This window comes from Humulus lupulus, chromosome 8 (genome assembly GCF_963169125.1).
Source record: "Humulus lupulus chromosome 8, drHumLupu1.1, whole genome shotgun sequence".
NCBI classification, from domain to species: Eukaryota; Viridiplantae; Streptophyta; class Magnoliopsida; order Rosales; family Cannabaceae; genus Humulus; species Humulus lupulus.
The window spans coordinates 10,572,944-10,599,897 of record NC_084800.1 but is presented as its reverse complement, the minus strand read 5'-3'; the positions used below and the strand labels follow the sequence as shown (position 1 = coordinate 10,599,897).

The following is a 26,954-nucleotide window of genomic DNA, read 5'->3' as shown; positions in this document are numbered from 1 at the left end:
AACAATTAGGTGTAGAGAGGTTTTGACTTCCCAATTTTTCATAAAATAACATGGAAAGCATGAAAATACAAATCATATGTTATAAATGTATTATTTTCTTCAAGATATGAGATTTTATTCTCACATACAGGCACAGTTTCTTTTAATATGATAAATAAGTATTTAATCAGGAACTTATTTTAACCTTTATTTTTTAAAGTCCTCCATTAACTTCATTTATCGTTTACATTGGTTGCAAAGCAAGCTGTCAATTTGATACCAGAAACGAAGAAAAACAGAATCAAGTAAATTAACGAAACTGAAATTGACCTGTTCTAAGGATAAATTCAAATCCTTTGCAATCCTGCCACAATCTTTAAATGAAAGCTTTCCACTTTGATCATCCTTCATCACACGCTTCAAGAGCTCGGCACGCTGATCCGCTGACATAACTCGAACAGAAGCCCACGATCGGAAATGGAATACCTGCAAAGGTAGAAAAAAAATTCTTGAAGTAAAAACTCAAAACTATGCAAAGCGCAAGGCAAGTCTCTTTGATAAGTACTTAATTTGGAATAGAGTAAAGACACATTTATTTCCTATCTTGTTCTTCTTTCCAATTGTAGTCCTTTCCTTCTTCCCTAAAACTTTTTAATTGTTTCCCTAATTGTAAAGAGTTGGCCCTGAAATAAATAGTAGGCTGAGCGGATAAGTTCATAAATTAGTTGTATAGTTTTTCTATTTATGCATTGTAATTAGATTAGTCAGACTATCAAAAGAAAAACATTTCACCACAGAAACTTTCAAGGAAGAATAAAAAAATTCACTTCCAAGCATACCTCATTAACAGCAGATCCAGGGAATGCATGTAAAGCAGCTCTTGGATCTGCAGCAGCATAACAGTATTCTAAAGTTTTCCAATACTCGTCAACAGCTTTTCTATTTGAGAGGACAAAGTCATGTCTGATTCGTGGGCGGAGATCAAAAGGTCTAAAACTCAAAGTAATCATGTCTTTTGAGATTGGCTCTTCAATGTAAGGCTTAAGCTCCAACGCATGAATTAATGTTGCTTGCAAAACTTGGGATCCATCTTCTGGATGTTCCTCACTTAGTAATCGAATCAACTACATTAACAGTTAGTATTAAGCAAGATAGTGGAATATAAAACATAAAACCTAAACAATATAATTTCAAGGATGCATAAATAAGTGGGACAAGAAGAATCTCCCCCAATAGCCTTGGTCCTAATAAAATCACAGAAAAAAAGGACCTCATAAAGTGTACAGATATTATAATTTATATACAATATGGATAAACTAAGAAAACATTCAAGAACATTATGAATGATGGATTATACTTGGACGAAAAACCTATGTTGTAACCAACCAACCATACCTTTAACCTTCGCAAGATATCAATGACCGATGAAAGCCTTTCAGTTGAACGAGAATCCATCAAAGACTTGTACTCCTGAGTAGAAAGATCTGAGAGACACAACCCTCTCCTGCACTTCTCAATCATATTTTCGAAGTTTTGAGTCGATCCTACAACTTGTAAAAAAAGCTCAATGGGAATGGCCTTAGTTGTTGCTTCAAGAGAAAACAATTTGCTGCAGCTGTAAGGATTGTGGAGCTGGTACGCATTTTTTTCAGATAATAAAACATCATTGGAACCTTGAGATCCATAAAGGTGATCCCACAAAAAACAATGAAGCAACTTTGCACGAATCATTTTTGCCAAAATGAAACCATTAGCACGCATGGCTTCTGATCTAGTGGCTCTGGTACCTGAACTGGCAAGGTTTTGAGTCCTTTGGACATCATTCAATACAGGAACAGATCCACTGTTCTTCAATCGAGAAGAGCACTGGCCACGACTTTGAATCTCAAAGGATCTCAATTGATCATGAATTTTAGACACTAGTTCAGGAGACAAGCTTTGAACATCCGGGTGCAAGACCACCTGAGTAATGCGGCTACTGCCACAATTTGTGATAACAGGAACATTGATTTTTATGCACTTGCAGTGCCCTTCTTGTTGGAGTTTGTTTAAAAGACGATCAATAGTTTTGGGATCTGTTGTGGTGCATTTATCTTTTTCAAGGCTCCTTATCCACTTACGAAGCTCACCTATTATGATGAACTTCTCATTCTGGATAAGAAAACAAATGTATACATATTTATATATTTATATATATATATATTAATTTTATAAACAAAGAATATTGGATAAAGAAAAATAGTTATTTTCAAGTGAAAAATTTCAGTTCGATGTAGAAACCTGTAACCGTTCAAGTATGATTTTCTCCCTCCGCGCATTCTCCACAGTCAATAGACATGGATATCTCCGATTTGATTCTGAATCGAGCGGCTTCAATGCAATGGAAGTTTCAGATGAAGCTAAACTTGTTTCCATTTCCGTGCTCACCAAATCAAGTCCAGTGTTAGAAAAAGTATCTTTCGACTCAGTGAGTATCTCTTGAGAATTATTACAAAGAAGATTAGATTCAGTGGCATCCTGAGGGGAGCCCCTAGAAACATCAGTACTTCTCACTTTTTCAGGGCTAGAAATACACCCTGTCAAAACTAAAGGCCCATATTCTGAATATTTCTCAGTAGACCTATCAGGGGTATCTAAATTGACAATATCTACATTAGACAATCTATTGTCATTGACCATATTTGATAAATTTGGTTCACTAGGAAATGCATTAGAAGATTGAAGATTGCGTCTCCCAGGTGACCAAACTCGATATACTATACATTTTTTATGATTTTCTGCTTGCAAGTCCATTCCAAATCTGGAGAACATACTAACAAGTCGATCATGGTTCTTTTTGTTGTCAATCCCAAGTCTCCTGCAAACCTGTTTGTAGCAAATGCATTGATGGAATTAACAGTTGAAGTACATCACTCATTTATATGCAACTTTAAAATTTGGGAGTAAAATAACCTAAAATAATTAGATATGATTCCAACTCTGACAATCTTTCTTCAATGAATACATATCATCAGCAAATTAATATTTTAATACATAATAATCCCACGGGCAATATAAATATTGGTTTGCTATGGAGGAATGATAAGCCTCCAATTAATTTAGTATATTCTAGGAGGCCACGAAACAACTATAAATAGGGCTGTTTTATATTTAACAGTAGCTGTAATTAGTTTATTGTTTTATCTAGTTGGCTGTTATGTTTTAAGAGGGCTGATTTGTATTAATCCTAGCTGGCAACTAAGTTTCAATCTGTCCAGTACCTTTAAATAGGGGAGGGATTCATTTTAGAAGTAGCTTGGAAATAGAAGTGATTGTACTTAGGGAGAGAATAGCCCTCTCGAAAGGTTGTTTTTGGAGAGTCTAGCCTCTCGAAAGCTAGGTGTATCTGTTGTGTTCATTTTTTCAATAAGAGGGATTTCAGTACTTGTGTTCTATTCTGTGATATATAATTTCTACTCAAGATTATTCTATCAAGGAAACAACTCCAGTAAAATGTCATCGAAATCCTCATGATGGATGGTAAAGGAACATAGCATTTAAAAGCTAATTTACAGTGATCATCACTCAGTTAATGTGGAAATATGCTAAAATTAGTATAAAATATTATTAATAATTGTATTTTATAGAGATCAGTTACACAAACTCTCTGTTAGCTTCCCTAGTTTAGTGGAGGATTTTTTCCTCATTTATTTTGCTATTTATTTTTTTTGCGGTTACTCCTTAGATTCAGGGATTTATATTTCCTAATATTGTATAGTTTATGATATAAATATTAGGTTGTACATATCGTTCAGAAATAGAAGATTCCTCCAATTCTTTGATAGGAATAAGGGCCCACCAACTAGGTTTACTTATTCTGGGAGAAATAAAAGAAATTAATTACTAAAGCTCTGTTTGGCATGACTTTGAAAGAGTTTTTGAAATCTTAAAGTTACTTTTAGGTGTGTTTGGATGAAATATAGAAAGAGCTTTTTGAATTTAAAAGAGCTTTTAAGAGAAACAGTAACTCACCAGCTTTTTCAGGGAGAACTTCTAAAAAAAACACGAGAAGTTATTTTCTTGTTTTAATGAATCTTTCATAATACCCATTTTACCCCTATTTTTTATAAAAGAAAAAAATAAATTACATCTTTATCCTAAATTGTGCATATAACAGTTATAGAATACTATTTTTTTTTCTTAAAAAGTATTCTATCTATTTTTTCTGAAAAAAACTATACGATTTCTTTTAGTTTCTATTTTTCTTGTTATTGTTTTATATATAGATTCTCCTTCTCTAACTACATTTAGATTTTTATAATTGAATATTCAATTTAAAATTTTAGATTTTTTGTTAATTACGTTTATATTTTTAGGATTTTTTATTGGGATATTTGCGGCATAAGTACCCAATGTTTGGGTTTTGTACGCGGCATAGACCCAATGTTTATTTTTAGTGGCAAAAGTACCCAAAGTCAGTAAAACTGTAATTTTGTCAGCCTCCTCCATTAGGTTCCGTTTCGTGATGACTGGACCAACACGTCACTTCGTGATTAGTCCAACTCAATAATATATTAGGGATATTTGCGGCATAAGTACCCAATGTTTGGGTTTTGTACGCGGCATAAGTACCCAATGTTTAAAAATAATTATGATTTGGACCAATAAAAACGTGACATGTGTCTGCCTAACGGAGGAGACTGACGGAATTACAGTTTTACTAACTTTGGGTACTTTTGCCACTAAAAATAAACATTGGGTCTATGCCGCGTACAAAACCCAAACATGGGGTACTTATACCACAATTATCCCTTTTTTATTTATTAATTCATATATATATGCAATTAAATTTTTTTTCAAAAGAACGATTAATTTTCAAATAATTTCAAACATAACATATATTATTATTATTAACATATATTTATGGTTAAATTGATATTTATTTAATAAGAATTTTTATGCAATATATACCACTCTGAAAATCTCTTCAACAAAGAAAAAAGTTCTTTCAGAATATAAATTCAAACAGGAATTAGAAAACTCAAACTTTTACTTCTCTTCTTCTTTTGTATAAAAGTAAAATTAAAAGCTATATCAAACAGGCCCTAAATAATGTATATTAGTGGTTTAATGTATAGCCAATAAGAATAAAAAAATGTCTAGCAAGTACTAGGGGAAGGTTATATATATACTACTTATGTCAGTAGGAAGGAGATAGAGAGAGATTCAGATTGTAATTTGATAGAGCTTAGCTCTTGGGGAGAGTTCCAGGCCTCTCGAATGCCTTGGGTGTGGATGTATCTTTTGATTTGTGGAATAAAGTTGAGTAATTTTTTTCTAAAGATTGTTGTAGTTTAACATTCTTCTCTAAAAATCACATGGTATCAGAGCTGGTTGTTAAAAATCAACTAATATTCTCATGGTAAAATACGGAATGGCTACTGATAGACAAAGTGCCACATCCGAAGTCACCTCCAGCCCAGAAACACCTTCTATTGCAGTCAGCCTTGGAGGATCCGAAGGTACCTCTATTCTCATTACTGGACACAGATTCAATGGCCATAACTTTCTCCAATGGTCTCAGTCTGTGATGATGTTCATCAGTGTGAAAGAGAAAGATGAATACCTTATAGGTGAAATCTCTGCTCCTGAGAAAAATGATCCTAGATTCAAGGTTTGGAAAGCCGAGAATCACATGGTGATGTCTTGGCTGATTAATTCTATGAATAATGACAAAGGAGAAAATTTCTACTATACAAAACTGCCAAAGAAATTTGGGATACAGCAAGAAACAGGTACTCAAGCTCTAACAACACATTTGAACTTTCTGAAATAGAAACCATACTACATGATTTGCGCCAAGGAGATCTCTCAGTCACCGATTACTTCAACATCCTCACTCGTCATTGGCAACAATTGGACATGTTTGAAGCTCATCCTTGGAAGTGCTCAGAGGAGACAGAGTTATACAACAGAATCATGGAGCAGAAAAGAACATTTAAATTTCTTATAGGGCTCAACAAAAACCTGGATGAAGTTAGAGGGAGAGTGATGAGTACCAAGCCTGCTCCGAGCCTAAGTGAAGCTTTCTCAGAAGTGCGCAGAGAAGAGAGTCGAAAAAAAGTGATGATGGGAACTCAAAACCCTGCTTCAACTCTTGAAGGATCTGCCCTTGCTGCCCGTGGGTTCAATTCAACAAACAAAGAAAGGGTCGTCCTTGGTGAGGCCATTGCCATAAACCAAGTCATTACAAAGAAAAATGTTGGAAGATTAATGGAAAACCTGCTGATTGGAAGCCATCCAGCTTCACAAATGATAAAGAAAGCCAGGCAAATGTTGCTGAAAACCATCCTCCAGCTTCTGTATCAAGGCCTTTCTCAAAGGAGCAGCTGGAAGCCCTTCAACAGCTCCTAAATCAGCCCAAATCTTTGCAGCCAAATCCAACTATCAGCAATGGCATGTCAGCCATGAAAGGTAATATTTCAACAACCCACACAGTAAACAGAAAAGCCTTGAAACCATGGATTTTAGACTCTGAGGCTTCAGATCACATGACAGGAGATGCAACCATATTTCATGAATTTTCTCCATGTGACAAAAATCACACAGTTCGAATAGCAGATGGCTCTCAATCTAAAGCGGAGGGTACAAGATCAGTCAAGATCACACAAGATCTGACATTAAACTCGATTTTATATGTTCTTAATCTTGACTGCAATATACTCTCAATTAGTAAACATGATCTGAATTGCATGACTAAATACTTTTCAAATCTCTGTGAATTTCAAGATTTGGCTTCGGGGAGGAAGATTGGTAGCGTTGAGATGTGCTCTAGTCTCTATATCCTCATGGGTTCCTCTAGTAAGACAAGTTGTAAGGGCTAATGGTGTGTCTTTGAAAAGTCAGTCAGTTTTAAACTCTAGCATCAATAAAAATAGTGAAGTTATGTTATAGCACTATCGTCTTGGTTATCCAAATTTCATGTATTTGTCAAAACTATTTCCTGCTCTGTTGTCAATAAAAGTCCTACAAGTTTTAGTTGTGAAATTTGTCAACTCTCAAAACATCCTCGCAATGTTTACCCTAGTATTACATATCAACCCTCTCATCCTTTTTCCATGATTCACAGTGATATTTGGGGACCCTCACAAATAAAAAAATATAACCGCGAAGCGATGGTTTGTATCATTCATTGATGATCACACTCGGATAACTTGGATATTCTTTATGAAAGAAAAATCTGAAGTTAATCTAAACTTTCAAAATTTCAGCCCAATGATCCAACACAATTTCCGACAAAAATTCAAGCTTTAAAAACTAATAATGCCAAAGAATACTTTAATTCTATTCTTGTTAATTATCTCTCAAGTCAAAGAATCATCTATCTAAGCTCTTGTGTTAATACCCTTCAATAAAATGGGGTGGCTGAAAGACAAAATAGGCATTTACTAGAAGTAGCAAGATCACTCATGTCTGCTACTCATGTTCCAAAATATTTTTGGGGAAAAGCCGTACTCACTGCTGCCTATCTTATAAATAGGATGCCATCAAGTCCTTAAGTTTAGAACTCCTTGTGAAGTACTTCTCCACTCCTACCCAACTACAGAATTCCTCTCATTCTTGGATCCAAAGATTTTTGGCTGCACGGTCTTTGTGCATGTATATCAACATAATCACAGCAAGTTAGATCCACTATCTATCAAAAGTCTTTTCAATGGGTATTCTTCTCATCAAAAGGGTTACAAATGTTATTTCCTGTTACTAAAAAATTTTACACCACCATGGATGTAACATTTTTTGAAAATCAACCTTATTACAAATCTGAAATTCAGGGGGAGAATAGGAGAGAATTTCAATTTTGTGATAACATTTCGATTCTGCCTTCTGACTTGTCTCCACAGCCACCAACTACTTCACACCCACCAACTGCACCACCGATTGCAATTTCGGAACATCCTGAAATTCATTCATCTCATTTCCCTTCCGATGACACATCTTTTTTTTTTAAAAGGAGATAGAGACCGAACACTAGGTCAGGCCCCCTATCAAATAAATAAATAACTCTCACTTGTGGCGGAGGAAAACCTTGGTACAAACAAAAATCTAAGAACAAAGACAAAGCAACACCAACTACACAACCAAAAAACTCCTCCACTCTCTAGAGAGATCCAAAAAGGATAAGCCCTCAAAACCCTTTGTGCGATACACCCAAGTGGCAACCCAAAACTTAATTCTCTCCCAAATGAAATCGCAAAGACTAGACTTTTCATCAAAAATTCTGCTATTCCGTTCTAACCAAATTGCCCAAAAACAAGCCAATATCGTAGCCCTCCACAACTTATTCAAACACTTATCCCCCATTAAACCACAACATAACAACTGAGTGCAAGAAGAAGGCACCAACTCAACCCAAACTCACCCCACACTTTTGACCACATTGACTGAGCCAACTCACAAAACAAAAATAGGTGAGATAGAGATTCAGCCGCCCTTTTACAACAAACACATCAACTAGGAGAAAGGCACTGATAAGGACGACGACTTTGAAGAGCATCATTAACACTTAGTTTCTCCATACACAATAACCAGCTAAACACCTTTACTTTAGAAGGAACTTGACTTTTCCACAAAATCTTAGCCCAAAACACATCAATCCGACCATTAATGGAATTGAGCTTCTGAAAAGCAGACTTGCAAGAAAACAACTCGATGGGATCAGGCTCCCATACCCTCCTATTATGAGAATTTACGACACCCAATCTCTCTCCTATTCTCGTAATTAACATCAAGCTTTAGTTTCTTTAGTTCACTGAGACTCTTTTTAGACAGAGAAGAAGAGCTTCCATTCTGTTCCTCCCCTTGATTACTAATCAGTAATGAAATTCACATCGATTCCATGGCCGAAAATAGCCTAGAAGAGTCATCTGGCCTATCCACCTCTTCCACAATATTTTCCTCTAAGCCTACATCCTCTTTCCCAAGTCCAACCTTATTCCTTCCGCATCATCTCCTTCATTCCACAACCTTCTAGCTTGGACCATGATATCTTCAATATCCTCTCTGTCGACTTCAGAATCCAAGTCTATATCCTCCTCCTCAGAGTTGCACGTTTTCGAATGACCATCTACCACAGGAAAGATGAACTCTTCCAATTCTTGCCCTGTAAGCATCTCTCTTCCTGTTCTTCTAAAAGAAAAGTGCTCTCTGGACCTGAAGCTTTAGGCTTGTAGTGATACACTTTCAGACTTTTAGCCGAAAGCTCAAGACTCGGCTCCTCCTTTTCTGAATTGTGAAGAGAAACTACACGCCGTCTAGGAATATTATCTGTAGGCTCAGTCCAAAGAAGGACGCTGCCTTTGCAAAAGGCCTCACGGTCCTTGGGACAACCAACCCTTCGAATAGGCTAAGTCAAATCTATAGAAGCTTGAAAAAACTTCAACCCCCGAAAACCCACTTCTAAATCCTTGAAAATTGGATTGAAGAGAGCCCTAATAGAGAATAAGTCCACATTTAAAGAAAAGGCCCTATTTTCCAAATTCAAGGCCCAACCCAAACTCCCTCTAGAAAAAGCAATCTGGTATTTCAACTTTGGGCACGTGGACTTTTTAAAATCAAGAAGACCTAGCCACGTGCTCTCCTTCCTTTCTCCAATCGATAAGTCTAAAAACAGCCTATTAAAAATATCCTTTAAAGAGGAGCAAAAATCACGTGAATCAATCCCTTTAGATCTGTGATGGGTTCCCTAAAAATCCAGCCTCATATTATTGCAAACGTACGACTGGAAGTTTCCTTTGTTGACCTCCGACAACAGCTTGGCCGCTGCAAAACCAGTGACCGAATCAACTTCGCCTGACAGCTTCTCCTTCTGACCCTCCCTTAGTGGCTCCACAACCCCTGAGTCCCTAGGTGCTCTTTCTGACCCAAACACTCCACTTCTACTTGAATGTTCAGACGACCCTCTCAGCATTCCTAACTTGAACAATCTTAACGAGATCAAATTACCCTCATAGGGCAAAGTGATAACTGCAGGAATGAAACCTTTACGATGTCCAAACACCCTCAATCGAGCGACAGACACATCTTCCAACTCTAAAGTTCGTTTATCCACAGCCATCAAACCACCGCACAAGTCTCCTATCACCTTAAAAACATGCAAATTCCAAATGTTCAATGGTATTCCATCCATTCCAATCCAGTTTTGAAAACATCTAAATTTCATCTCAAACAATTGAGATCTCCAACTCCAAGAAAGAACAGAGACCTTAATGTTGTTCGAAAAGTTTATCTCCCCTCTAGAAATTAGATTCTATTGCAAGGAAGCAGAGGGACACCAAAGAATAACTCTATCATCAGACATAAAAGACAGTTCAACTTGCTTCCCAAAAGCAGTTCAACTTGCTTCCCAAAAAGCTTTTGGATATTTCCTAGTATATAATCCCAGGCAATCAGACTTCCAGATTGAATTAACATCACAGCGTATCCTTTCATACTTGAAAATCCATGACTAGCAGAATTCTTTTGGTTGTCGACGCAAACACCCTCTCCCTTCGCTGACACCACTTCCGCCCAAGATTTCTTGGAAACCCTTGGATCTGAATAGATTATTCTCCTTGAATCCTTTTCCTGTCTTCCAACAATCCCCACGAGGCACTTGTTCATCTCCTTCCAGCTTGACTCCCATCCTTCATCAGGTATAATAACGCTACTAACCACCTTATTTCTTAACGTGGAGACTTCGAGAAAAACACCTCTGATATTCCTGAAGCACTCGACAAAAACATTCAAAGAATTGTTTCTAAAAGAACTCTTGAAACCCATCCTATCCTCAACCTGACACTCTAGTTCTTTCACACAAATGAACAGCCTCTCCATCAGTTGTGAGTGTAATCATGAAAACTTTATGTTCTGTCCTGAAACTCCAATATCGGTTATTGGATTTCCAAAGAACAAAACCACCATTACGCCCAATTCCAGACGGGAAAAAGGGTTTCTTATTCCCATAACCAGTGGGGTTATGGAAACCTCTCCGAGCCCTCATCTCTTATTCTGATGGGAAAGCTAGTTGTATAATCGTTTCTATATTTAGATTACACTAATACAGCTGTAGAATTTTTGTAATTATTTTCTGTATATTTCAGTAATAGATACTTGATTTGCTAGGGTTGTACAATGCCTATTTATAGGTATTATTCTTCATGAATAAGATTATCATAGTCCTATTTTCCACAAACAAGGATATAGAGAGCTAAACACATCTCAATCATGGCCATGAACCTGAATCGGACTCAGAAAATGATATAATTCACTCAGGTATGGAAGATTGCAATCATAGCATGTAGTTCTTGATGATTTAGACAAACCTATTGCTCTTGGGGGGATTCGGGCATGCATAAACCATCCCATTTCCAATTTTGTGACCTATGACAAGCTATCACCATCCTATCATGCCTTTGTTTCATCTCATGATAGTATACAGATACCGAGGGCAATTCAAGAAGCACTTGCTAACCTAGGATGGAAGAAAGTTGTGAATGATGAGGTTCAACTTTGATCAAAAATGACACATGGTATACCACAGATCTCCCTAGTGGCAAGTGGTCAATGGGTTGTAAATGGGTCTTTTTAAAAAAAAAAAAGACAAAGGTCAAATATCTTAGAGTGACCTCCTCACATATGGCGAAGGAAAACCGTGGTAACAAAAGATTATACAATAAAAAGATCCTATAACTAAGACTTAAGACTTTCATTACATAAAGTAGTACAATTAAACATCAAATTTCCTAAGCCAAATGTTTAGTATCTTGAAGCAAAATACAACCCCTCTCCACTGAGATCTTGGAGGGAAAGATCAACAAAACCTTTAGTTTTATAAACCCACGATGCAACCCAGAATTTGATCTTCTCCCACAGGGCCTCTGCTTTGTTATCTATGTTTTCAAATATCCTACCATTCCTTTCTAACCACACAGCCCAAATAATAGCTAAAACTGATGTCGACCACAGCCTAGCAGTCCTCGTAGCTTACAAGTCGGCAATTGTTTGCAATTTTGGGGCATACACCACTGGATGTCAAATTCTCTCAGCAATCTACTTCATAGTAACGAACTAAACGAGCATTTCATGAATAGATGGGAAAGGGTTTCCCCGTTGTTCTTGCAACATACACACGATCCTGGTGACAAAGACTGGTAAGGCCTTCTCTTTTGCAAAATCTCATGAACAATGCTACCAACCAACCAAATACCTTGACTTTGGAGGGAACACAACTTTTCCACACCATTTTTGCCCAGCCTCCCTCTACCATTGGCTAAAATGATACAAGTTCTTGCAAGGCGGACTTACAAGAAAATTTCCCACTGGATCCTAGAGTCCATAATCTTGAGTCCTTCAGCATTCGAAATATTGGTTTTTGCTCAAGAATCTGGAGCAATACTAACAAATTTGACATCTCCTTGTCTCTCAAATTTCTCCTAAAGTGGAGGTTCCACCCACAATTAGAAGTTGACAATCCTTCAGCCTCGACCACCACCTCCTTTATACTTTTATGTTGAGTTTTAGAGATTAGTGCCAAGTCAGGAAATAAATTCTTGAAGGCTTCATCTCCCACTCATATATCCTCCCAAAATCTTATCCTCGCACCATTACCAACCTTGAAACAAACCAATCTTAAAGAATCATCATATAGTGTCGCAATACTCTTCCCCAGACCTTTATATGACATTCTTTCCCCTTTTTTGGAATCCCATGAATTATCAGAAGCCCCATATCTACTTTTCATCACTTTATGCCACAAAGCCTTATCTTCCAGTGGGAATCTCCACAACCACTTTGAGGAAAGCTCTATTTCTCAATTCCAAACGACCTATACTCAAACCGCCTGGGAATCTAGGCTTACACCATTTCCCAGGCCACCAGGTGTTCTGAACCCAGCAAGTCACCTCCTTCCCGAAAGAAACCCCTCATCATTTATTCTAAAGCGTTTATAACATTTTTCGGTGCTCTAAACAACGATAGATAGCATTTTGGCAAAGACGAAAGGACAGTTTGAATAAGAATCAATCTACCCCCTCTAGACAGATAAGCAGTCTTCCACCCATCAAGCATGTTGGCACATTTGGCCACAACTGGCTCCCAAAATGCTTGCTTCTTTGGATTTCCACCAAATGGTAAGCCTAGATATTTCAAGGGCCATTGACCCTCTTCACAACCAATAGTGCGAGCCAAAGATTCATCCGACTCCACATCCATGTTCAATCCAAGTAACTGACTTTTGTGCAAGTTTATTTTCATCCCAAATAAAGCGCAAAAGACCTTTAAAATATCCAACAGATTTTGAATTGAATTCTAGTCTCTCACAAAAAAAACTGTATCACCTGCAAATTGGAGATGACTAACTATGACCTCACCAATGAGGAACCCATTGAAAAGAGATGACTCAACGGCTCTATCTATCATTCTTCCTAATACATCCACCACAATAGTAAATAAGAAAGGGATAAGGGATCTCCTTGCCTTAGGCCCCTGTTCCAAAAAACTTCCCTCTAGGTCTTCCATTTATAAAGATACAATAGGAAACAGAGGACAAACAACCTCTCATCCAACTCTTCCATTTATGTCCAAATCCCTTTTTCGCTAATACCATCTCTAGGAAATCCCACTCAACATAGTCATAAGTTTACTCAAATCAATTTTGAATACCAATCCACTTCTTCCCTTCTGTATTCCTCCACGGCCTCATTAGTCGCCAAGACTGAGTCTAATATTTGCCAATCTTCCACAAAAGCAGCTTGGGTTTCTAAGATTGTATCGACAAGAACCCCCAGCAATCTGAGTGACAATACCTTGGAAATAATCATGTACAGATGGGCCTATAGTCTTTCACCTTGCAAGGTGTTTCATTCATACTTCCTTGAATGATTCCATCTTCTGAGAACCTTCTGAACACCTTCATCAAATCTTCCTCCACTACTTCCCAATTGGCTTGGTACGCTGCCATTGTTAAGCCATCTGGGCCTGGCACTTTGTCCCCATTACATTCAAACACTAACACTGCCTGTTTAATTTCCTCCTCCTCGAAGGGCCTCTGGAGATATGCTACTAGATAATCAAGTATTTTCTTCCAATCAATTCCTTCAATGTCTAAGGCTGATCTTTCAAAGGATTTATATAGAATGGAACAAAAGGTAGTGATTTCACTCACTATATTATCCTCACTGTCCAGTATTGACCCATCAACTTTCTCAATTCTAGATATGAAATTCTTAGATTTCCTCGCGCTTAGCAGACTGTGAAAGAGCTTTGAATTTGCATCCCTTTCTTTGGCACTTCTTTTATTCTACTTTCTTCCATTGACTGAATTCCAGATGCCCCTTTCCTCCAACTTATTAAGCTCTGTGATTCACCTCTTGTTTTAGGAATCGTTTACTTCCAATTTCCTTATGACTCCTTTCTTTGACCTTTCCTTAACTTGTTTCAACCTCTCCATAAATTTGTACCCTAGCCAACCTACTGCTCGTGCATTCTTCCAACAATTTTCAAAATCCTTTTTAAAGAAACTATGTTCTAACCACAAATTCTCGAAGAGGAAAGGACCTACCCACGAGGGTGGGTTGGAGTCAAGAACAGTCGGACTATGATCTAATACAATTCATACATGGACGTCCTGCCTAACAAATGAAAATAACTCATTCTATTTGTTAGTGAAAAGGAATCTATCCAATCTGCAGCATATGGGTTGTTGCCTGAAATCTGACCACGTATACCGCCCATTACACAATTTGGGATGGATAAGTCTCAACTCCCTTATAAGCTCATCAAAAAGTTTCATACTTTTCGTAACAGAACTACTATTCAGTTTTACCTGCACCCTTCGAACCACATTAAAATCTTCCCCCAAACACCTTCTATCTCCGCAAATAGCGCTTATTCCTACTATCTCATCCCAGAACGAAGATCTCTCACCGTATTTACTTGGTCAATACACCCCCAAAAACCACCAAGGATCCTTTCCTTCTGCTTCAATCAAGACTGATATTAAAAACTCCCCTACTAAGGAGTCAATCACTTTTATATTTCTCGTGTCCCAAACTATAAGAATCCCACCTAATCTCCCTAGTGCAGGAAGTAGAGTCCATGCCTTGTATCTAGACCTCCATGTGCTTCATATAAACCTCCTATCCACGCTCTCCCTTTTAACCTCTTGGAGCACAATTAAATCGGGGCTAATCGTTCAAATGGTTGCTTTAATAGCCCTCCTTTTCTCTGTTGTCCCACTGCCCCTCACATTCCAAGTCAAAAGCTTCATTTAGGATTACTTGAACCCCCTTCTTCCAATTGCTATCGTAGTTCACATTGAAGGTCAGATTTTTCAATTCTCTACTCCCTGGTTTCTATAGTACCATCGACATTCCCATGTTGCTCAAAGATTGAGCAAGAGCACTCCAATCCTATGCTTGTTGAGTAGACTCTACTTTCTGGTTTGGTCCACTTTTCTTAAGTGGGACACTGTTTTCTAATTCAACACAATTATCTGTCCTTTGAAAAAATGTCCTCTGCTTTGTTATCTATGTTTTCAAATTATCCAGCCTATGCACTATTATGGCTTGGTTCCACTATTTGTTATTGTTGTTTACTTTCAAGTAATTTGAAAACGGCTGCCCTTTTGATCCTGATGTGTAAAATTTTTTATTGACCTTGGGAGGTCCAAAGTTGAATGTTGGATAATGTTCCCACTCTCCCTTGTTGTGTTTGTTTCTAGTTGTTTTCTTCATCCCACTAGCCCAGTTTTGCCTATTAAACGCCCTCTTTTCACCCGGCTGTACCCCATCCGCTACTGACTTTACTACACTTGCCCAGGCCTGTTTGGAATTGGCCTTCTTCCCTTCTATTTTTCTTGTCGCTGATTCGCTTGGCACTTGAGGTACCTCCCTTATTTTGTTTTTCCTTTTGCCAACTAATCTGTTCGAACACTCCTTTAGTTCCTTCCATCCTGTTGAATGTCGCTCCCCTGGAATGATCACTGTCCTTAACATCTTTTTATTCAGCATAGAGACTTTAACGAACTCCCCTCTGCTGTTCATGAAGCACTATACCATCAAACTCATTGAGTTTTTCCTTAATGATCGTTTGAAATTTTGCCTCTGTAAATCGCTTCTCTTCTGTAGCTCTTCGCCTGCGTCTGTTAACCATATTGTTGCATCAATAGTGACTATAATCTCATACCCTGTCAATCTTGTTCTCTCACAGATTCTAACCGGACCCCCATCATTAGTTAACGTAAACATGAAAACCTTGTGCTCAATTTTGAAACTCTAGTACCGATCATGGCCCCTGAGGTTGACAGAAATAGAACTACTTGTTTGTTCATGACCAGTGGGGCTATGAACATTTTTCTTCCCAAGACCAGTAAGGTCAAGGTGCACTCTCTTGGTTAAACTCCATGGCCAGGGGGACCATGGAATCTAGTGAACTGCATAGCTCACGTTCTCTCAAAGGAGAGAGGAGAGCATTTTTTCACTATTCTATTTAGATTTTTCAATTGTTTTAGTGTATCATTTCTCAACTGTCATCACAATAGTAGGCGGATGGCAGCATAGTGACTAAAGGCCCGACTGGTGGCTAAGGGTTATACTCAATCATATGGAATTGACTATCAAAAATCTTTTGCCCCATTGGCAAAGCTTAATACTGTTAGAGCTCTATTTTCTCTTGCTGCAAATCAAGACTAGCTGTTGTATCAACTAGATGTTAAAAATGCATTCTTAAAGAAGTTTACATGGAAATTCCGCCAGGGATGGAGGATTCTCTCAATCACAACAAAGTATGCAAGTTAAGAAAGTCATCATATGGGCTTAAGCAATCTCCATGGGCATGGTTTGATAAATTTGCTAAGATTGAGATTAGAAGTGGGTACACTCAATGTCAGACAGACCACACTTTGTGAAATTTTCCCCAGAAGTGAAGGTAGCTATTCTAATCGTGTACATGGATGATATCACTCTTACTGGAATTATGAAGAGGAGCTTGTCTGATTGAAGACACTAGCCAGGGAATATGAAATAAAAGATCTTGGGCATCTCAAGTATTGTCTTGGTATGGAGATAGCACGTTCAGGGAATGGTATATTTGTCTCTCAACGTAATTTCACTCTAGATTTACTTAGAGAATGGTATATTTGTCTCTCAACGTAAATTCACTCTAGATTTACTTAAAGAGGTGGGTATTCTTGGATGCAAACCTGCAACAACACCAATGGACTCGATCAAGAAAATTGGATTAGAAAAAGATAGTGTTTCAGTGGCCAGGGAAGATACCAAAGATTAGTTGGTCGTCTTATCTATTTGTCACACACTTGATCTGATATTGGCTTCACAGTAAGTTTCGTCAGCCAGTATATGAATAGCCCAACCAAAGAACACATGGAAGTTGTTAATAGAATCTTAAGGTATCTTAAGATGACCCCGGGAAAAGGTTTATTGTGCAAGAAGCATGCTAGCAGAGAAGTTAAAATCTACACAAATGCAGATTAAGCGGGTGACATCAGACAAGAGGTCAACTTCAGGATATTGTTCATGAGTGTGGGGAAATCTTGTGACATGGAGGAGCAAGAAACAGTCAGTTGTTTCAAGAAGCACAGCTGAAGCTGAATTCAGAGCATTTGCTCTTGGCATTTGTGAAGGGATGCGGTTAAGAAGACTGCTTAATGAGCTAGGGGTGATAATGGAAAAGCCTATCAAGATGCATTGTGACAACCAAGCTGCTACAAGTATTGCAAAGAATCATGTTCATCGTGACAAGACCAAACACATTGTGATAGATAGGTACTTCATTTGTGAGAAGAATGAAAATGCTACTGTGGAACCAAGGGTATATTCCTTCAATGGCTCAGGTTGCAGATATACTTACTAAAGCTCTTCCAAGAACTAACTTCGAAGATCTAAGTTGCAAGCTGGGAATGTATGATATTCACCACCCAGCTTGAGGGGAGTGTGAAAATATACTAAAATTAGTATAGAATATTAATAAATAATTTCATTTAATACAGAGATCATTACACAAACTCTCTGTTTGCTTCCCTAGTTTAGTGGAGGATTTTTTCCTCATTTATTTTGTTATTTATTTTGTATGCGGTTACTCTTCAGATTCAGGGATTTATATTTCCCAATATTGTATAGTTTATGATATAAATATTAGGCTGTACATATCATTCAGAAATAGAAGATTTTTCCAATTCTTCTCTAAAAATCACAGGTAAGATTAATATTACCTTTTCTTTTTCTGGGTATAGATTACATTATACATTTAAGTTTCTATAGCTAAAGATTAATATGCACATTTCCTTTTTCTAGGAATGAAGATACAAACTATTAGGAAAGGAAAAAATTTAGGAATAAAAAAAAAAGTACCAGAAATCCTTTATGTACCATCAAAATAGGTTAAAACTACCACAATAAATTAATGCACCAACCTCCATCACGGTCAAACCCTGAGAACCTGCAGCATCAATCATATCATATATTTGATGCTCAATGGGGAGTTCTACAAGCTGGTCACTGACTTGACATTTCTTCCCGAACTTCACCTGTTCTTCCTCAAAATCATCATCTACACATCCTAGAGTTTTGAGGTCTAAACTCTCTGGAGAAAAATTCTTCAGTAAACGCAGGCAACGTTCAACCTGCCCAGAGTAGGAAAGAAAAATCATGCCATGACCTACAAAATAACTAGATGCCCCCTTTGTTATTGAAGAAACAAAAGTTGGATTGTCTATTAAGGTATCAAGTGAGCTTTTAAAACTCGATTATCTCTTATAATCCGTTTGGTAAGAATGGTTAGAGGAAAGGTGGACTGAAGATTGTGGATTGGACTAATCAATTCGTAACTCACATTTGTTTGGTACGAAGTATAGAGGCAAGGGAGAGAGAGTGGTGTGGATTGCAAATCCACCTCAACCCACAAAAATTAGTCCTTTCTTACTAAGAGGGATCGAAAATGTAACAAATGGTGGGAATAATTAATTTTATATGTATTTGCCCTTAAGAGTAAAAGGGGAAAAAATAGCATAGATAATATGGTAAATATGCTAATAAATATTCAGCATTCCCTTCCTTTTTTTTTAATACCAAACAATAAAAAAGGATTACTCCTCTCCTCCCCTTCCCTCCAATTTTACCAGACAACTTCCTCATATACAATCCATCCTTCTTACCAAACAAAGTGTGCACGTTTATAAAGGCAAACACTATAACGGATGGAGTGAACATCCAAGAGCATAAAAGTAATTAATCACATGTTCACAAATCAAAAGTTATAATAGCAATCAATATCCAATGTAACAGTAGCAACATTTATCATTTCTTCATAAACACAACATCTTGAGCAGCAGCCGTATGGCTTATATAATCATCCAGGAATATATATATGACAAAGACAAACTAGCATATAAGTAGCAAGAATATCGACTGGGAAAAAAATGACAACAGCAACTCTTATCAGGAAGCTTATAAGTAAAAGGAAAGGGGAGGAAAATATAGACTGGCTATAAGACCGTAACACAAGGATTCTTAATTCAAATTAGGACGGGTGATGCAGATGCATTACAATTTAAATCGGCAATGTTGTCTAAGACATATGACCTCTGTCTCTTTTTCAAAAAAAATCGGCAATGTCGATTATTTGAGAGAATCTTTCAAGAATTTCTTTAGTATGTATATGCTACAGCAAAAACTATAATAAAAATAAAAATACCTTCCCATTTACTTTAGCATCAAACTCCTCCACAATATGGCCATCTATCAACCTGGAACATATCTGGTAGCATAAATTGCAACAAGACAATCAGAAAAGGCCATAGGAAACTAAATCTAGCACGGATAATATTATAATCCTTTACCTTCCTCCACTCCCTATGACCAGTTGTAGCTCCAATATACCCAAACTCTTTCTTTATATCCGAAACAACAAGAACCTTTCAACAGAAAATATCATGAATAAAAATCAGCACCATGGTCAGGAAAAGGAAAAATAGAGAGATTCCTTAAAAATTCCAACAAGATTGACCTTGCCAGTTGCTTTTTCAAGTTTATTACAGACTGCCTTCATTGCTGGAAGATAATCCTTAACCACCACATCCTCTCTGCCTTCCACATCATCTCTCCTTACAGCCCTTCCCTTTACATTATCAAAGCTCTCGGTACTTGGTTCCTCCTTAATTATCTCAAATTTTTGCTGTGAGCCTAAATGCTTTGCGTAGCGAGATAAGTACACTAAGTTGGTAGTCACGCTTGGAATGCTTCTTGCCTCCCCTTCATCACAAGCTTCTTTTGTCTTCACAACAGCAGATTGCCTCACGATTAATCCTTGACATTCAAGGCTCCTCAATACATAAAATAAGTTTTTTCCTTTAATACCAAATTCTTTGGCAAGTTGATTTTGTGTAATTCCATTTTTCCTGCAAGAAACATGATTCTCAAAATTCATTTGCCATCACTTTGCATCTTTATACAAGCACACGTGCAATAGAATATGAAGGACCATAACAAAGAAAACATTATAACTCAACGACTCCCGCAGTTTGTAGTTATCTACTTCATATACTCCATCTAAATCCAACCAACCTATATATCTTTTCTCAACATAAAAAGTATGGTTTCACATTAAAACAAATAGTTCAACAATAGAAACTAGTGTAATTGATCAGCATTCTAGTCTACATGGAAAAAAAAAACCACAAACTCATCAAATTCCTGGCCTACGCATTCTGGAAGTTAAGAGATCATCATCCAAAACATTAGTTAACAAAGATGATCAAATGCTTCACTACTTAAAACACTTGCTAACTTCATCAGAAATCTCCGTCACAGTATCCTAAATACAGAAGACTTTGTTTAAAAAACCTAAGGTAAGCGCATGAAAGTTCTATTAAACTTGGAGCATGTAAACACAAATTTGAAGTCCAGCAACCAATTAAATGCGGCGAAATTTAAGTTTCGAAGCATAAGAATGATACAATCTTGGAGTTGGTATGGTATCAAATCGAACCGAGCAACGGCGAGACGCTGGAGGGTGCGGCGTTGAGGCAGAGAAATGGAAGCATTGGAAGAGTGGACATTGTAGAGACCCAGAAAGTTGTCCCTAAGATTCTCTTGAGCGACGAGCTTCAAATTTATGGTTTCGGCGGCTTCGAAGGTCTGAATGGAGGGGTCGGAAGAGCTGTAGGTGGCGCTGTGAGCATGAAACTGAAGAGATGGAACGCTGAGAAGACCGGTCCATAGGGCTTGCTTTAGGCCGGAGGAGAGGTCGAGATTAGAAGCGGAGAGGGAAGGATTGAGACTGGACCAGAGCGTAGTAAGAGTGACTCCAGCTTCACCATGGGAGCAGATTTCTTCGAGCGCCGTGGATATGATCGAGTCCATGGGTTGGGCTTGGCCGCTTGCCGAGAAAATCAAACGTTTTTCTTTTTTGACAAAAATCAGAACGTTTTTTTGGTTTAATTTTTAGAGAAAGGAAAGTAAAAGAAAATAAATGACTAAAGAGATATAACTTTTATCAAAAAAATATATATATTATATTAACACCAGAATTGATTAAGACACCAATTTTATTTGAAAAATAATACAAAATATTTATTTTTTATTAATATATGCTCATTTTTTTTAAAATTTCTTCTGGTTCATATCCTAAAAAATACATATAAATAGAATAATATAATAAGCCAAAAATGTTAATAGGATTTGGTACCTTGATTAGCTTGTGAGATTACACAATTGGATATGTGTGTGATTAATTGATTAGATGTGTCACTATATATCATAATATAAAGATATTTGGGAAATTTGACTTTTGATGCATCAAACGGTGTCTCGTGACAAAATAATACCAAGCTTAAATAACATCACATTTTTATCCTAGTATTCCTTTGAATTTCCAAAATGCCCTGACAGAAGTTTTCCTCTTTTTCTCATAGTATTCACTCTCTATCTTTTGCATGTTTCCTCTCTATCTCTCAAGCTTTCATACAAAAAAAAACAAGTCAGCCACTATTATCTTAATCTATACTAATTTTCGAGTTCATTTTGAATTTTGGATATAGGGGCAAATTGTGAATCTTTTCAAGCCAAGAAACTTCATTTTGGATTTCGGATCTAAGGGCAAAAATCGTATGGGTAAGTATATATTTATTATATTTAGTGAGGAAATTTGTTTGTCTACATTACTTATTCTATTTCGAACAGATTTGTGTATGTCTTCATGTTTTATTACAATTTTTCACTGTTGCAATGAATTTTGGATACTTCTTACGATTTTTTCTTGGTTTTTTGTCTGCCTCTATGAGTTTCGATGAAACTCGATAGGCCTTGATGGGTTGCATGCATAGAGGCTTGATGGTCCTCGATGGACCTCGACGTGCCTCGATAGTGTTAGGATGTTAATACCTCGATGAGGCTCGATGGTCCTTGATGGACCTCGATAAACCCCCATTCGGTGATGTCCAATGGATACCTCAATATGCCTCGATTAACCTCGATAGAGGCATAGAACTTAAAATATAGTATGTGCCTCGATGGGTTCATAAGAATATTTTTGGGTAGTATGCCTCGACTGTCCTCGATAAAACTCGATAGGTGTATAAGAATTTGATTGGATTGTTTGCCTCGAGAGGCCTCGATTGCCCTCAATATACCTTGATAATGTGACCTCGATAAGCCTCGATATATATCGATAGAAATCGATATTTTGTTATTTTATGTTGTAGTTTAACTTTTTGACCTTTTTTTGTTTTTTTATGTTGATTTTATTGTTTCCATGTTTGTTGCATTCAATGGTGTTTGGGAACTTGAAAATAGGGATTGGGTTTTCAGGGATGCTGAAAATCAAGTTCTGCCTTTGGAGAAGGGTGTGACGTATGAGCAACTGCTTGACATACTGTACGATGAGCTTGAAGTAGATAAATGTGTGCATGACTTGAAAATTGAGGTCCCGTACACATGCCTATCACAATCCGTAAAACCTACCGTTATAAAAAATTATAAGTATGTGCGTGCATTCATTGGGTTAGCATCGAAATCTGTAGAGAAGCTCATCCCTCTATGTGTGACATTGGTTAAGAAGGGAGGTATAAGAAATGCATCGGCCTCTCCCAGCGTTAATAAAGAAGTTCAATTTGAAGATAACATTTCTCCCCCATGTCATGGTTTCAAAGGAACTCAAAGTGAGGTTGGAACATTTGTTCCCGAGACAAATCCAGGCGTTATAGTCCATGATGATATCCCTGTTAGAGATCTGCCATATTTGCATGACACAGCGGAGTACGATCCTTATGGCTACGATCCTTATGTCAACAACTATCCTATTGTTGATGCAACAAATCTTGGTGGGCCAGATATTATGGCAGATTTGCCAACACAGAGTTCAGATGTTATGGTAGCTGAGGAGCGCAGAATAGAAGATCGGCAAACATCTAGGACTAGCAGTAGTCATCCAGGTCCAAGTAGAACCGATGATAGTTTTAGATGGAGTTCTCCATTGGACTTAGGTGAATATCGTAGGACATGGAGTGCTCCCATGTTCACCAAAGAGAATATAGAGGCCTTACATCAACATCATTCCTCAACCAGCAAAGCTTCAGGAGAATTGCACCTTGGCAAGTTCTTTCAAAACAAGCTTGAATTGAAAACCAAAGCATCCATATTTGTGACGAAGAATAATTTTGAGTTTATGGTGAAGAAATATGGGACTGATGTGTGGTACAATACCTGCAAGGATCCTGATTGTGGTTGAAGATTGAGGGGTAAGAAAAAAATGCGATCTGAAATGTTTGAGGTTACTGTATACAATGAAGTACACACTTGCTCACAAGAAATTCGAGATAAGGACCACCGTCAAGCATCACTGTGGGTTGTTGGCACCTAATCAAGAGGAAATTTGCTATTGATGGTACTCGGTACATGGCAAACAACATAAGAGAGGACAAGAAGCACCATTTTAGGGTCGAAATGAGCTATGAGAAGGCGTGGAGATGCAGAGAAAAGGCTCTTATTTATGTCAGAGGGACACCTGAGGAATCATACTCCAAGTTACCTGGATACCTGTGTTAGTTGGAGCATAAGAACCCAGGTACAATTACTGATTTTGTAGCAAAAGATGGTCGTTTCTTATATTGCTTTTTTTCCCTCAGTGTTTCTAGGCGTGGTTTCTAGTACTATCGTCCTGTAATTTGTGTGGATGGCACATTCTTGAAGAATAAGTATGGTGGCCACATGCTCTGTGTTGTTGCGTTGGATGCAAACAACCAGTTGTTTCCAATTGCGTTTGCATTGGTGGACAGTGAGAACCATAACACTTGGACTTATTTCATGAGAAAATTGAAGGAAGCCATAGGGGACTGATAACTCTACGATTTAGAGTTATTTTTATATCTTTAAACTTTATTTTTGAACCAATCAAAAGAGTAATGAGTTTTTATTTCTTGTAATTGCGTTCAATTTAGTGTATCTGTGTAGTAAGGGACCTTGTGTTCGTATTGTCATATGTTTGAGTGATTTATGTAATTTATTATGTGCTAAGCAGGAAAGGAAGCTGAAATAGGTGATCGGGAACTTTGGAATCAAAAAGGGAACAACAAGTTTGAAAAATGCATGTTGTTGTTCTATCATTGCTGTAACGACTACCACGTAGCAATTGGCAGAGCCCAGGAAGGAAACGTGACTAACTTCCAGCTGGATTTAATGAGACATAATAGGCGCTGAGGTGGCCAGAATTTTGTACAACTAAGTCAGCTGGATGGCGTGGCAGAATAGAGGGGCAAGATAGACTTTGACTTTCTAATTAGGGTAAAGCAAGTACCCTAAAAGGAGGGGGCAGCCGAAAAGAAGAGGGGACCCATTATTGAAGAAAAAATCTAACCATTCTGTAGAGAAGTACACAGAGAGAAAAGGGAGGACGAAAATAGAAGAAAGGTGTACCAAAAAGAGGAGAAGAAGGCAGACGCACTAAGGGGGACTTGAGCTCACCAACTCATCTCTCTCTCTAATCTTTCCCTCTCATTTTGTATTAATTTTCTATCTAGTTTTTCTGCTCAAACTCTATGGAACTTCTACTTTCTGGTTATGTGTTTGTAATTTCAGTTATGAACTAAGTTTTTAAGAGATTTGGGTGGTTATGAACCCTTTGTATGAAGTAATATTTTGAATGCATGGTTAGAGTAATTATATCATTGTTCAATTAAATGTGCTGGAATGTTGATTGAATGTTATGTACTGGCCATATTTAACATTTATTAAGCTGGATCTAACTTGGAAAAGTAAAACCCAGCTAAACCCATTTAATTGATGCAAGAACTTGCCTAGTTTTAGGTAATTTTGAGTAGTGGAATAGGAATATTTTGCTGCCTTGTATAACTGGAGATTTGGTGCTTGTTGGATTGTTTATAACCTGGTTTAATGCAGGAATGTGTTGAGGGGGTTATAGATAATATAATGTAAGTTTTAGGAAAAACTTGCCGGGCATTTATGAAATCTGTTAACTCTGACATAATTGCTGAACCATTGCTGTAACAACTGGAACAAAACAGAGGGGAATTAACCACCCAGATCCATTTTCTCACATCTGAAATTTACGCAGAATTACTTCATTTGGTCTCTAATTTTTAGTTTAATTAAATTTGAATATTTACATTTAATTCCATAATTAATCACTCAATTATTCTCTTGAATGGGTTACTTTATTTTAAAGTGTTTTTAGTTGATATTGCGTTTATTTAGTTTAAAAGTCCCTGTGGAGACGAACTTTGATACTTAATCACTGTATTACTTGTTTGTGACTGTGTACACTTGCGCATATTTTAATCGTTAAAATTTTCACAACAGGGACGTTTAGAACCTAGCTTTTGTATCGGACAGGCATAAAAGCATTAATCATGCTTTGGATCTTGTGTTCTCATACGCCTATCACGGTGCATGTTACCATCACATCTATATGAATGTGGTGGCTAAATTCAAAACTAACCACTATCAAGACATCATGGGGTGTGCAGCGTATGCGTTTTGAATAACATAATTTCACAAGTTCTTTGACAAGATTAAGGTAATTGATCTGCCCATTGCTCAATATTTTGAGGGAATTGGTTTTGAAAGGTGGAGTAGTGCTTATTTTCCTGGTAACCGTACAATATCATGACGAGTAACTATGTAGAAAGCTTTAACAATAAAACCAATGAGGCAAGGATCTTTCCAGTCGTCACTTTTCTTGAATTCATAAGATTCGCTCTTCAGTCTTTGTTTGCAGATAGACGTGAAAGAGTTGCAAAAGCAACAACTGTGTTATCATCTGAGATGGAAAAGGATTTGAAGCACATAGGTGATAAAGCAATTTTCCTAGATGTCCAAGTCCTTAGTCATCATGAATTTCTTGTGGTCGATGGTAATGGTGATGGTGAGGTGAACTTGGCCACAAAATCATGCTCTTGTTGCATGTTCCAAACCATTGAGATACCCTGTGTACATACTTTTGCTGCAGCCAGAAAAAAAAAAGCATAAACATTTACTCATTGTGTTCCCCTTACTATAGAATAGAGGCATTGAGGGACGCTTATAAAGAAACTATTTACCCTGTTGGGAACGAGGATGAATGGGTAATTCCTGATCACATCAGAGATATGGTTGCCGGCGTCCCCATTGAGAAAACCCCTGTAGGAATGCCTAGGAAGCAGAAAATGGATAGGCGAAAGACAAACCGCTATGCTTCACGCGGGGAAAAGATCGTAAAGCCACGCAAGTGTAGCAGATGTGGTGGTAGTGGGCACAATAGGAATTCATGTAAGGCTAGGCTTTAAAATTTTGTGTTCTGTAATTATTCAATTGATTTTGCTGCATTTATTATATTCAGTACTTCTTCTAATACTTTGTTGGTTTTGATCTAAATAAATAGCTCTTCACAAAAAAATTCCTATCTGCCTCAATAGGCCTTCATCTGGACCCATCGAGGTCTATCGAGTCCTA

The 26,954-nt window shown here is 37.4% G+C and overlaps 1 protein-coding gene across 5 annotated transcripts in view; it reads right to left on the bottom strand.

Moving 5' to 3' along the window:
• The window catches only part of LOC133794533 (uncharacterized), a 28,291-nt gene extending 6,820 nt beyond the window's left edge, over positions 1-21,471 (bottom strand). For 2 of the 5 annotated variants that reach the window (XM_062231816.1, XM_062231817.1), the window contains exons 1-9: positions 20,998-21,471; positions 20,017-20,407; positions 19,850-19,924; positions 19,705-19,767; positions 18,425-18,634; positions 2,260-2,844; positions 1,375-2,130; positions 819-1,103; positions 310-465 (exon numbers count right to left, since the gene is read on the bottom strand). In XM_062231816.1, the coding sequence (XP_062087800.1) occupies positions 310-465; positions 819-1,103; positions 1,375-2,130; positions 2,260-2,844; positions 18,425-18,634; positions 19,705-19,767; positions 19,850-19,924; positions 20,017-20,407; positions 20,998-21,371 (2,895 nt within the window). In that variant the 5' untranslated portion in view covers positions 21,372-21,471. The other 3 variants (XM_062231814.1, XM_062231819.1, XM_062231815.1) reach the window with 3 other exon arrangements.
• Positions 21,472-26,954: the final 5,483 nt, after the last annotated feature.